The 14,710-nt window shown below is 32.3% G+C and overlaps 1 protein-coding gene across 2 annotated transcripts; it reads right to left on the minus strand.

Moving 5' to 3' along the window:
* Positions 1-391: 391 nt before the first annotated feature.
* On the minus strand, positions 392-14,200 carry LOC128234562 (uncharacterized). Of its 2 annotated transcripts, none has more exons than XM_052948856.1 (4): positions 14,147-14,200; positions 7,359-7,799; positions 5,598-5,792; positions 392-4,511 (listed from the first exon to the last, which is right to left on the minus strand). In XM_052948856.1, exons 2-4 carry the CDS (start codon positions 7,782-7,784, stop codon positions 4,128-4,130), a joined length of 1,005 nt encoding a protein of 334 aa, XP_052804816.1. In that variant the 5' UTR covers positions 7,785-7,799; positions 14,147-14,200; the 3' UTR covers positions 392-4,127. The 2 variants fall into 2 exon arrangements, with proteins under 2 accessions (XP_052804816.1, XP_052804807.1); XM_052948847.1 differs by lacking the exon at positions 14,147-14,200 and adding an exon at positions 8,927-9,046.
* Positions 14,201-14,710: the final 510 nt, after the last annotated feature.

Raw genomic sequence — 14,710 nt, forward strand, 5'->3', positions numbered from 1 at the left:
ACCAAAAGCACTCTAGTTACTTTTTAAATCAGCTAAAAAAAAATCATGTACTTCGGGGGTCCTGGGGCCATTAAATCCGCCGGAATTTCACGAATCCGAGGACAAATCACATTCCTGAGTCATTCCGGCCAGACAACGGCGACATGTCAAGCCCGTTGAACGAGCCTTTGCCATGTGGCTCTTGCCGCTCTTTTATGCAATGCAACGCAGAATCAAATAGAGTTGGAGAACAAGGTTCAGTCTGGACGGACGAGCGGACACATCAAAAGCGGGCTCGACAAAAAGAGCTGGATATTAACGATAGTACTGGAAAGCACAGGCAGTTGTTCACTGATTCAACACACCTGGATCCAGTTTCTTCAAATGTTCAACAAAAGAAGAAAACAAACACTAAAAGAAACAAGCACTTTACTTCCATATTAACAACATCAACAGATAAAAACTAAATATGTACATGAAATTTTTCTGAGCGTAGAACTGAACCTGAATTTAAACAGACATAAACATCTTTAAATATTACAAGTTTACAAGTTTATTTTCAAACAACTCAGTTGATATAACATGACAGCATGAGCATGTGAAAAAGAAATACATATTGAAACAAAAGAGATTCCATTTTGGAGTTTAATTACTGATACAAATATTACGGTCTTTTAATTAACAGATGATATTTGAACACAATTTATTTATAAATTATATAATCAATACAATCACAAAATGAATATCTGAAACTTGGAAATAACAATGCAGGGGGCCCTGTTCCATTTAACAATCTTAGTCTGTATGAATGGCACAAATTCTAGCATGTTTATTTTTGTTATTTTCCCAACCTTGTGTTTATTTCTAATACTGGTTAAAGCTCAATTTGCCGGATATAGAGCAAAATAACGACACTATGACACTAAGACAATTTAAATTCACAACTTAGATCTAATTAAATCTTTATTGAAACTGACCCAAGATCATAACTCAAACTATAAGAATTGTAAATATTAAGAAATTGATTGTAAACATAAATTATAATCTCGAGATATAAAGCTTGACAAAATCATCATTCATATCGGAAAGAAATTTATCAATATCAAGTGACAAATTGAAAAGGAAAAAACAAACTGGAAAGAACAATAATAATATATAAAAATACAAAACTGCTTAGATAGAGATAAGTTAAAAAAGCACAATCAGATATGTTATAAGTAAAATAGATAGGCAATATTATGTTCATGTTTTAAAAAGTGGCTTATTTCTTTTACGTAGTATTGACAAAGTTGATTGGCACATGTGAACTCGGCTACTGTGTGATACGGAATCAGAAAACACAGTGTTGAAAACAATTATTATTCCTGTTTCCATATCTTATATTTAAATCATACAATTCTTTTAAAAAGAAAGTGAACAGGTATGTAATAAATGAAATTTAATTAACTGTGCATTCAGATAATTACAAATATATCACACTGTAAATTGCTTGAATTTCTTCAGGGTTTAATATTCACAATTTTTCGTAAATCTGTCATGTCCAAAATTTAACAGCCAGTGAAATACTGGAATCATTTAATGACCTTAACATTTGTCGATTATTAAATTTTGTTGTCAATTTTAAACCTAACAAAATGTGAAAAAAATGAATAATGGCAAAATTACAATATAGAATTCCAAGGATATCATCTTAGCACCAAAAGATTTCATGTACTAAATTGAATACTGATTATAATCAACACAATAATGAATATACAATACAAAACTTTCAAGACATTTTTTTGTTATTCAATAGAAGTTTTTTACCAAAAAATTACAATCACTGCGAATAATTATTTTTGGAAATACAGTCTACATTGTATTAAGACTGATTAGTTAGACTAAACTCATGCCTTAAATTGTTCACATTTACAAATGTTATACAAAAGATAACAATAAAACAAAAAATAATTCATCTTAAGTTTCAAAAGTCAGTGTTTTTTGGCGCTAGTTGGGACTGAAATTAGGCCCCATTCCCCTTCTGGAAAAGTATATTTTTTCCTCGAGCTAGGTTACAAACTTTTTTTTCTTTTTTGCAGAAAAGAAAGCAAAGGTAACAATATAGTGTTATTCATAAGTTTGTCAACAGGTTTGAAAACAAGCTTAACATTTTATTAATCATGTGAGTATTTTTCCCCTTTTATCAACATGACCCTATTTTTCCCCTGTCAAAAGGCTCCGCCACCATTCCCTTAAGAGAAAAAACACACTGAAATTTAAAGATAGAAATCTTTTGACAATTAGAGATTTCTATGAACTGGATATGAAACTGCCCCGTGTTCAGATAACACTTTTTGTTGCCAAAAATAGACACATTTTAATCCATATTCATTATTATTACATCCAGTTGACATAAATGCAATCATAAAGTGCTCTTGCATGACAAATAGTTTTGATAGTTATTTCAGTTACATGTATACAAACCACGTATTTATTTACAAAAAACCCTCTAAACATTTTAATAAAATCTCCAAGTACAATACATAAAATAATGCTGTAATAATTTATACATAAATTGTAGTTTGTACAGATAGACACTCAGGTGTTTTTGTTCAATCAAAATACATGTACTCCTTGTCACATATAAACAGGCGCAAGAATAGAAAGTATTGAAGAGAATAAATCCTGAAAATTGTCCAATTTGATATATATATGACCTTTTGACAATGTCGTTAATCACGTCGTTAACTTAAACAAAGTTCTGAACAATCGGCCAAATGCTTTAAAATGTACAGTAGAACGTAGGTGTCAATAATGGAAATAAATCTTAATACTGTAGCCATATAAACATACAATGTATCTGTTAAAAATTATATAATCTTGTTTTTTGGCTTAATGAGAACAATTTAATGGCCAACAAAGGCAAACAAAAGGACAAATATGAAACAAAACACATTAAATATAATGCCATACATGTATATATAATATAATGTTAATAAATATTGTGTTTATTGCCTTGGCATATTTCTTTAAAATCTACGTTTGTGTCCATACCAGCTATTCCAAGACATTTTTATCACGTGTAGACTCTTAGAACACAACAACCAATAGTAAAACGTGTGGATAACAAAAAAATTCATATTATATTCATGAACCTTAAATACATCACCAGGGCTTCCATTAAGAATTTGAAACTGGAAGTATGCACTTCCTGTCCATCAATATTGGACATTTTTCACTGAAATGGGGAAGTTCAAGTCACTCTATTTTTCAACTAGAACATAAAAAATCAAATAATTTACAATTTTAACTTGCCAAATTCACAGATTTATATTATAACAATTAATTTCACTTGAAGACCGATTGAAATTGTTACCATAAAAGTAATATTCACACCAGGTTTCAATATTTTGAACTTCGAAGCTTTCAACTTTCAAAGTTTTATTCAAAATCATAAAAAAATTGTACTTCCAATGAATCAATTTCAGAAGTTTAAACCTATTTTTAAAGAGAAATATACTTTCAAACTTCCTTTAACAGAAGCCCTGTACATCACAATAGAACATGTTCTGTGAACAATGTGTATGATACGGATAGTGAGAAAATAACCATGAGATTAAGACCAGGTATGAACACTTTGCAATGTGGAATTCAAGAGTATAATGACTGTTGTAATTTAATTACAATAATATGATTGCAAAGAAAAGATCACCTTTAAGAAGGCAATAAAAACTGCCAAATGCTGGCATAGGTATAAAACAAAACTGTTGAATATCTTTAAATGTTTGTATGATTTTGTATGAAACAGGAGCGCTATGAAGCAAATTCCAATGCTCAGATTTGAACGTATTTTGAATGATAAAAGGTTTGCATGACCATGGTAATTACAATACCTTAACGTCTTTCCTTTGATCAATAGGCAAGCTAAAATGTGCAACCCAACGATGTTATAATTTTTTTTGCATACTCTTAAAAACACTATGGCCAAGAATTTCATTAAAATATGGATGAAAAAAAAGTATCAGAAAACTAGAATTAATTAAGCAAAATAAATTATAAAACTCTACCTCACAAGAGCAGTGAGTATTTTAATATGAGATTTCTAATGAGTGGGATTTCCTAGTGGGATTTCCTAATGAGTAAGACATCTTAACAGGCAAGTATTGCCTTCAATGATTGAGACCTTTTTTTCGAAATATAATATCATTCACACCTCCATCCCACCTCATCACTTGCAGCATGGACTCGTAGCCTTTACTCTCAACGAAAGACTTCAAATCTGTCCCTTTTCCGGTCTCATGAATATACTCTACTGTCATCATTTTAATGTCAACTTTATCATACGGAATGGTCTGAAGAACCCGCAATTCGTCACCCTCGACGTCAAGACTGAAGAAATCAACAGTGAGCTGATTGAGCGCGAGAAGTATGGAATACAACGGGAAACACTGTATGGAGACTTCATCCTTCTTGATGTTCTGTTTCTTTATCCAGTCTTGGCTTTCCTTCCCGTGCACTATGCGGCCTCGATTGAAGGCCTTGTTGAAAGTCATCTGAAAAACATTACAGTTATGGTCAATACAAACAGAATTTGTAGCTCAAAATTATTTTACAGTTTAAACATAAAGTACGTCATGCATACCTTTGTTAATGTTATTTTAAGTATTGTTTGCATATGATACACATATTAAAGCCAGAGGTCCGCTATCCTTTAAACAATGTGCAATGTTGTGGTAGGCATTTTAGATGATTAATTTTAATAAATGTTCTTATTTAATTTTTGACAAAAAGCCTTTTTTCATTTAAGTGACTTTTTTGAAATTGGCAAATATTTCTTGTGTTTAGAACCATCATGACTGTACAGATTTTAGATTCATACGTGTACATGCACATTATTGTCTTGTTAAGATTAGTGTAGAATGGTGGTGCATTGCTTAAGCTGTTTTCCATAGAGCGGTTTGCAAATAAATCCTTTTCAACAGTAATTGTATGTATCTGTGTATAGAATTTTGTTGCCTAGAAGAATGCTCTTTTTGATTTAGTTCATCGAGTTAAAAAATGCTAAAAACTGGGCGCTTTAACTTTCTGTGGTCGGACTTAAACTTTCCCAGTCTTTTCCTATTGGTTAACGTTTTCTATTTTAAAGCAGCATACTCACAGATTGACCATTTGACCAAAAAATTTTGTCTTGGAACGAGCCAATTTATGCGCAAATGCATGTGAACCAGTCATATAATACTGCTGACAAAAAATTAGATTGCAGATTTTTAAATTTAAGTTCAAAAATTGATGTTTTATGCATTTTTCTAAAACTGCTAGTAACGCTTTAAGCCATAAAACTTTAATTTTCAAATGGAAATATGAAAATTTCCAATTTGATCTTTTGTCAGCAGTCTTTTATCACTGGTTTGCTGATATTTACGCAAAATTTTTGCTCATTCCAAGACAAAAAATAAAAAAAGTTGTAAAAACGGTAAATCTGTGAGAGGGCAGCTTTAAACAAAAGAGCATTTTTTATTATTTGATTGTTACATAATGAAAACGAAGGTTGCGCTGTGCTACTGCCTAACTGGAAAGTCTTTTTATTAAGAAACTCTCACATGATTTATTAACCATTAACCATAAACATAAAGCCCTACCACAGAAGGGTGGGGTTCTGTGTTAAGACAGGCATTCATGGTGAATGCCTTCCGGTGCTTCGCCTTGAGAAGGGCGTAGTTGGAAGGGTCAGCCTCCACCAATAAGCCGTTCCACTTCCGAACCTTCTCGAAGAAAAGCGTGTTTGAACCTTTCTCTCCGTTCAGCGCACCACACTCAATGTAGAATCCACCCTCCTGATGAACAAAAGAAATGATTTAAAGATCAACGCATAGTACTGTTTAAAGGTCAGAATGAGTCAGATTTATAATTTCTATTTCAATGTTGGAAAATCAAATAGCTGTTAAGCATTTTTATAACACTTTCTTTATCATGTTATTAATAATGATTACTGAACACGACTAAAAATAAAAAAATAAAAAAATTGAAATTTCTAACTTTTTAATCCATGTTATACTTTAAACAGTAGTCTAAATGATATATAGATAATAATATATAAAATCTTGTAACCAATGCTATAGCAAAGGTGCAAGTTTGCAAAAGGTGTTTTTTATTAAGGTGCAAGTATTTTAATATAATTACAGGGCTTCCATTAAAAATTTGAAACTGGAAGTATGAACTTCCTGTCCATCAATATTGGAAGTTTTTCACTGAAATGTGGGAGTTTACAATTGTAAGTCTCCTGAATACAATATTTCTTTCCACTATTTTTCAACTTGTATGTTTAATATCAAATAATTTGCAACTATAACTTGCCAAAATCACAGATTCATAACTTGCCAAAATCACAGATTCAAAACTTGCCAAAATCACAGATTCATAACTTGCCAAAATCACAGATTCAAAACTTGCCAAAATCACAGATTCATAACTTGCCAAAATCACAGATTCATATTATTATAATTAATTTTACTTGAAGACCGATTGAAATTGTGACCATAAAAGTAATATTGACACGAGGTTTTGATATTTTGAACTTTAAACCTTTCAACTTTGGAAGTTTTCTTCAAAATTATGGAAGTGTTTGTACTTCCAAGGAATCAAGTTTTAGCCCATTTCTAAGGAGTAATATACTTCCAAATTTCCTTTAAGGAGACCCTGAATCAAACTGGTTCACCAATAGTCTTTGTGATAAGACTATAAGTATCTTCCATGGCAGAGAGTGTAAGATAGGTTCATCCCGACTCGAGCGTGGGTGTTTTGCGGAAACGAGGTTTACTGAGTTTCCACAAAACACCCTGCAAGAGGGTTGGGATGAACCTATCTTACACGAGCGGCTATGGTAGATGCTTTTTCTCCCACCTCAGTTAAACAAAATTAAGTAAAAATGTATTTTTTGCAGGAACTCTTTTGTGCGCATTGAAAATAAATGCGTATGGATATGTGATAATTCGTGGTTGTCATGAATATGCACGCAGTGATTCAGATTATGTTAATATTCAAATCGGTCTTTAAATAGTTTTAAGAAGAGTGAAGCATTATTTCTTGAAAGGTGCGTGAAAAAAATTTTAACGTGACATTTGAAGAGAGAAATAATTAATTAGCATTCTAAATATTGCCACAAGACAGGGTTTCTATGATGCTACAGACAACAGTCTTCAACAAGGGAGGTAATTACAATATGATGACCATTAAAAAGGAGTTCCATACGGGTACTTGTTTTATCTTTGCCCATGGCCAAAATAAGAATTTCTAGCATGGTTAAATTTTTAGATCTACTTATCTGAGGTGGGAGAATTAATTATCTTTTAATTAGGGGACTAGTTCTCATTTTTTAGACAGACATCAGATAAGAACCTTACCATATAGTTAAGCCTACTATCCACAAAGGGCGTCTGGCCATTTGAGTATTCAAGCCTGTTTGGAATATCCAGGTTATATTTCTCCGTCGATGGTGGATCAATGTAGTAATCCCGGATCAGTTTGATAAGCCTTGGATCATCTGCATTTACTTTCGCATCATTCAGTTTCTGCATGGCTGATTTATAATCAAATGACTCGTTCCGGGAGAAAGGTATAACCATTGGCTGGAACTCCTGCTCATGTACAGCAAACTGTCGTTTCTGCTCAAACGCCGCAACCATATGTTGATCATGTGACCCGGTAGGCGGAGCCTGCATGTAGACATCGGACGCTGTGATTTGCCGAGTCTGGTTTTTATACAGCATGTACATGAGGCCACACAGCACTGATGTACCCAGCAGGTACCCAAATGTTGACACACGCATTCTAACGGCTCGTGTCTGAAAAAGGGGAAATATACATGTTAGTGAAAAAATGCATCTTCATTAAGAAAACACCTACAGGTACCACGTACATCCCAGTCAATTTAAAAATAGCAATGGCATATGTATCTGACTGTACTTTTAACATGTTAAATATACACGCTATGAACTGGGAAACAATTATGTGCTAATGTTAAACGAGTGAATTTAACTGAGACAACGACAAAATAATCTTTTTATCATGTAAAATGATGTATTATCAGCCTGACATAACAGCTCGTATTGACAAATCTAGGCTTGTCTTGTGGGAATAATGTATTTGCCGATTCAGGGACCATCTGGTGTCTTGTCCCTTTGTAGCCTACATTGATTTTCCTTGATGAGTGTTGTGTTTTACAAAAAAGGGCAAAAAGTGTTGTGTTTCAAGCATATTGTTGGTAAAATACATGCATAATTGCTCTTAAATGTGCCAGTAGACTTGAACAATCTCTGTTACACTATTTTTACACTAACCATGTGTTCACTACACTTAACAATATTACATAGCTAAGGCCAAAAAAGCTTCCCTAAAGCGTCATTAAAGCTGTGCTAAAGCTGTGCTAAAAGCTTCTTTTAAATTGTTCAATTAAAAAGCATAGGTTTTCAAAAAAGCACAGCTTTTGTGAAGCTTTGTCGTTGTTTGGGTTAAAAAACATAAGCTTTTGTGAAGCTTTTAAATTGTTCAATTAAAAAGCATAGCCTTTAAAAAAAAATACAGCTTTTGCGAAGCTTTGCACAGTATTGGCCAAAAAGTGTAGCTTTTGCAAACAGCTGCACTTTACATGTATGTAGCCTTTGTGTGGTATTGGGCGTACAATACACTTGAAGTTAAAATTTATACATAAATCTATAGCTATGCTTATGTGAACATAATATATGTTACAATCATAAAACATCATCAAAAGTTCAAATTAAGAGCTCTAGTGTTTGCTAAAAAGCTTACATGTACAAAACACTAGTATTGAATTGAGTTATTTAAGTCTTGGATTTATAAAAATCTATTCAATTAAGTTTCTATACCTACCAGATGCTGTTTAGTGTACATAAAAAGTTTAACCAAATTGTTGCCAACATAAAATTTGTGAGTAAATCCCTTTTATACTTACTACTGATGATTTCATGAATATAATTCATTAACTGATTCCCTAATATGTAATCCAAGTTTCATTTAAATCATACACATTTTGCTCTCATGACATTCAATTTTAACTTACACGTGTACATGGTAAATCATTATTATAACAGGTTGAATAAAACAAGTACAGATCTGTCTGTGAAGGTTAAGAATGGCAAGGTATCGAATTTCATGTATTCTATTAACTTGTACGCCAGGATACCACTAATCAATTTTGAACTATAAAATGGGAACAATGTTGATGACAATGCATATCATTTATGACTTAAATGTATTTGCGGTTATAAAATAATCAACATTAATGTCCCCGCATAGAAGATTTAAGCAGTTTTGAAGAGCATTTTACTCTTCAAGGACACTTATCACTAGCGGGTTTAGAGGGAGGAGCACCCCGCATGTGAAATCGGTAATATTTCCAAACTCGACTTATGTCAATATGGGAGAAAAAATATGGAGATAATGTTGTAAATCACAATTTACCATTAAAAAAAGATTTTTCTATGGGAAATTGAAAACGTCAAACTGTGACAGTGCAGCTTTTAAATAGCAATGATGTAAGATTCAACATCTTTCATATTTATTCTGTCTTTGATTAGTTTTGTTCATTTAATCTTTTCTTTTACTATCTTATAATTTAAATATTGTCGAATTAAAACATGTATCTGATACAATTTCTTTAGGGACAACCAAAATAGGAAACGAGTGTTCAGGTGAATTCGGGTATAAGTAACATTTTTATTTGAACACTGCCAATTATATTATATATAATAAATTATATTGTCAATTTGTGTTTAATTAAAATGATAACTTTGCTTCAGTGTTTGATATTCCAATGATCCATTTGAATCGTTTCCAAAGAGTATCCTGAATGTTTTAGTTTTTTAGGCCACAGTATAATTCCTACCATTCCGTATTAGGTATTATAGCGTCCTGTCCACATTGCCTCAGTTTTAGTTTTGTTCCATTTTAGTCCAGAGTAATTTCCATATTGTTTGATGATCTGCACAGCATTAAGTGTCATGATTTCCAAACAAGAGCTGTCACAGACACATTTCAAATACCACCTTGATTAGTAGCCATTTGTATAATATGAAGGAAATATGAATAGATTAAAACAGCTAGGTCACAAATATTACTGGTAATATGAATTCTCTATTCATATGAATTCATAACAGAATTGACCTCTAAGCGTGACCTTGACCTTTAAGATAAGAGCACAACCTTTGAATTGTGACACACCTACCCCTGGTGCTCTATAAATGTGTAGAATTATAATTAATTAGAATTGAATTCCCATTAATGGGCTAAATGTTATGGCTCAAGAGCACCACTTATTGTTATGAAATCTGTACCACTGAACTCCAAATAATGTGACCTTGATCTTGAGATAAGAGCACAAATTTTATACACAAGTCACCTTTGCATGGTGCTCTACAAATGTAGAAAATTGATCGGAACAAATTATTTTTATGAATTCCACCTTGTATAGCATTAACCTCTAGGTGTGACCTTGACCTTTAAAATTATTAGTAGTTACAGACCAAATGTTATACATGAAACACCTACCTATGATGTTCCACAAGTTTTTGAAGTTAAAATGAAATACAATCCTGTAATGTAACATAGAGATTGCTAAGACAAGGTTGTCACAGACTGGCATAAAGATGAACAAACAGTGTGATCACTATTATGCTACCCTTCGAGTGTACATTTTGTATGTAACAAGTAATGTCATAATCATGCAAATTGTGACTGTAACATGTTTGCCAGCAGCTTTTTATTTCTAGATCAACTGTAACTCTATTATATGTAGACTGCCAGGGTAGATATTGTGCAAAAGACACATTCATATAGTTAACTTAAAAGTCAGGATATCTGGTTTAAACCACATATTTTTTGTTTTAGATGCATTAAACATAACATAAATTTGGCATAAAAGCAAGAAAGATAGTACGAAATAACAACTCAGCTATTTATTTTAACCCATCAACCTTGACTTGACCTAGTGTCGGACCGCAGGGCTTTAATGTAACCACCCATAAAATGGGACGATTTCCGATTTGTCCGGTCATTATTCTCCGCGGTAAACGAGCAAGGAGAAGGGTTTCACCAAGGGAAACAGTCATACCACTGGAGGAAACCTACCATAATTGAGTTTATCCCTCGGGTGAGCAAGGAATGTAGGTCTAACCTGTGAGTGTAATGTTCTGACCTAGTTCCAGAGATGATGTGACTTGACATTAAGCAGTTCCAGGGGAGATGTTGTAACAAGTTCATGTTGAAAAAGGTCAGTTGGAATAAAAGAAGAGTAGAGTAGACTACCATAAAACGCAAGGTTTAAGCATGACCTTCAGTTTGAAAAATATCTAAATTGTGTTGATGAAAATAAAATATACCGGTAGAAAAACTCTATATATATATATATATATATATATATATATATATATATATATATATATATATATATATATATATATATATATAGCAAAATCTAAACGTAATAAATGCTTACACTGTAACATGAATGTCGTAGAAAGTGAATATCACATTATACTATTATGTCCTAAATACATGTACAAAGACCTCCGACAGCAATATCTCAAACCTTATAACAACTCACGGCCGAATCTTGATAAATTTGACAATCTTTTGTCCACAACATCTGTCCACTACATCAACAACTCAGCGAAATTTATCTATTACGCATCTTGCCGAAGAACAAAATCAATATATAGCAATAATACTTCAATAAATTCATCAGTTATCTGAATGTTAATCTTAACGTATTGGAATATGTAAATTGTTACCATGTCTTTTTTGTTACATGACATCTATTTTCTTGAATTTTTGACCTCTCTGTAAATAATTTGGGTCTTCACTGTTCCATTTTGTACTGAATTATATGGCTATAAATGTGCATATGGCGTTTAATGTTGTATAAAGATATGTTATGTTATGTACAAAATCATGAAAGAGTTTCCCAACTTGCATAATATATATTCCGTCTGTTGGCTGCAGAGAAGCTTTGTTCTAAGTTATAATCAAAGACATGGTGCGGTTTGTGAGATATGGACTTAAAGGTACATGTACTTGCACTCACAATTTTCTTAAACAGAATTTTTAAGATAAACAAGATTCTTATTTTGAGTGATACTATTTAAAATCAATACAAACATATGAATAACAACCATAAATTTTGAGTGATAAACCTAAAATTAACTAAATAAACAATGCATTTATGAAAAAAATGATTACTGATAACAAGATTGTAACCGTGTTACTGTATTTAAAAAGTGGGTTTGAATGCTGTAGTTTATGATAAAATGGTAGAAAGTTAAATTAGACATAGCTAAGATGGACACATATAGTTTACAAGTTTTGTCACAAACTTTATGTTTAATTCTGTTGAATTGAGAAAGTGTTGCAAAGTGTGGAAAAGAAAGGTTGAATGAGCTCTAGAACTGTAGATTAGGTTTATATATCTCTAATGAGTTAAGTGATTAATTTTTTTTTAATAATAACAATGGCTGCAAATCATTTAAAAACAGGGAATTAGTCTCATGTTATTTGCAATTATGATGTTGATTCTAAGAGTTAATTAATATTTTCAAATACAATAATTTGAGTAATCATTTTATTTGTCAGACGGCAAGTTATTCCATAGGAAAATTTAAATGTATTGGCAGTTTGCAGTGCGGTCCATAGAATTACCGGAATCCCCTAATTACCGGAATCCACCGGAATCTACCAAAATCTAATTAAACTATACTTAAATGTTGTTTGGGGTGTTTTTATGCTTTAATATATATGTAATGTACTAAGAGGTATACCTTTATAATCATATTTTCATATACAGAAAGTGACATTAGGATTCCGGTAGTTTGCAGGTCGGATTGCCGATTATGATTTGACCAAGCTACTGGAATCCCCTGAGAAATAATAATTAAACTATACTTAAATGTTGTTTGGGGGTGTTTTTAAGCTTTAATATATGTAATGTACTAAGAGGTATACCTTTATAATCATATTTCCATATACAGAAAGTGACAAGGATTCCGGTAGTTTGCAGGTCGGATTGCTGATTATAATGATTTGACCAAGCTACCGGAATCCCCTGTGAGACAGAATAACTAAATTTCAATACTGTTTTCTTTTTCAGATTTAACATAGAATAAAATAGGAGCATTTCAATTACGTTTTTGAAAGTGATATTTTGTTGTATATTAGTTTCGTGTTCTATCTATATATTTCTTTTTTCAATCTGAATGATGTTACCGTAGCTAGAAGAGAAGACCGCTAACACGTGACACGTACCGATAATACATAGATGGATGTCAGAATCGGTTTCTTGATCCTTTATGCTGTTATTCATGTTGAATGGGGAAAACAAATTCACCGATATAAATGAAAATTTATTTCTCGTAAACAATAAGAACAAGTTATATGTTAGGATATGATAATTATTAGTATCTCACAGGGGATTCTGGTAGTTTGGTTATATGTTCGAAATCGGCAATCTGACAAACTACCGGAATCCTTGTCACTTTTAGTGTATAGATATATGTTTATAATTTTTAACGGCCAGTTTTTTCCATATTCCTTAAATACAGACTTATACTCATTATAGTCGTTGTATACTGACATGAAAACTACCGGAATCCCCATTCCCTTTCAGATAATATGTACGTACATACGCTTATAATGATATATAATGGGTAGTAAAGTAATTAAAACACCTCCAAACATTTAAATAAACTAAAACAATATTTAGTTTTAAATTTAAAGTTATTTCGCAGTGGATTCCAGTAGATTCTGGTGGATTTTGGTAATTTAAGGGAGATTCCGGTAATTCTATGTACCTGTTTGCAGTGGACTGTAGTCATTCGATAATGCTGTCCAGACCAGGCTAACCATCATAAAAAAAAGCATGGACGGCATTTTACCAGGCTAACCATCATTAAATAAAAAGCCTGGACGACATTTTAGAATGACTACAGTGGACTGTAACCTTCCTGTCTTTTCACAAAGAGAATGCCCCACCCACCACTTTTTTTTCTTTTTTAAACTAATGCTTTTGTCGACTATCAATAGATGTATCATAATGCAAAAATGCAAAATTGCAATACACTGACTCGATACCAGTAAAAAAAATTCAACTAGTACACAGTTAAAAGATAAAACGCAAAGATACCTTTCACTTGCTTGATAGCTGAGCCGAAAATGATGCTATAGATTTTGGTCGACGTTATATTCTATACACGCTCACAGTCTGACCATTGGAATCTATACAGCCTTAAATATTTCCGTAAAGTAAACCATGAAACTGTTGACTGCGACCATTTCAACTAGTTTTATTTCCAGATAGCACTTTAAGCGCCCGTTTTAGTATAACTCTTTTAAGGATTATAACTTGGACTTCCAATATGTCGACATTGATAAACAGCCTTAAGTCAACTTTGTAAGTGCCCCGTCACCATGATGTGTCGCTGTGGTGCGAAAGGATTGGGATCAAGTTAGCTACAATAATGAGCGATCATGGATACTTTTTTTTATTCTTTTGACATTTCTTATGTATCCCTGTAACGAGTCTGCCATATTAAAAAAATCGGTAAAAGATTCGTTGACGGCCATTTAGGTGGACTAGGGATCAAGTATGCTAACAGTAAAAGATACATGATTTTACTTTGACGTTTGAAATATCAAAGACGAATATTTGAATGTTATTTTACAAAAAAGATAAATAGATATATTCATT

Source organism: Mya arenaria, chromosome 1, assembly GCF_026914265.1.
Source record: "Mya arenaria isolate MELC-2E11 chromosome 1, ASM2691426v1".
Taxonomy (NCBI): domain Eukaryota; kingdom Metazoa; phylum Mollusca; class Bivalvia; order Myida; family Myidae; genus Mya; species Mya arenaria.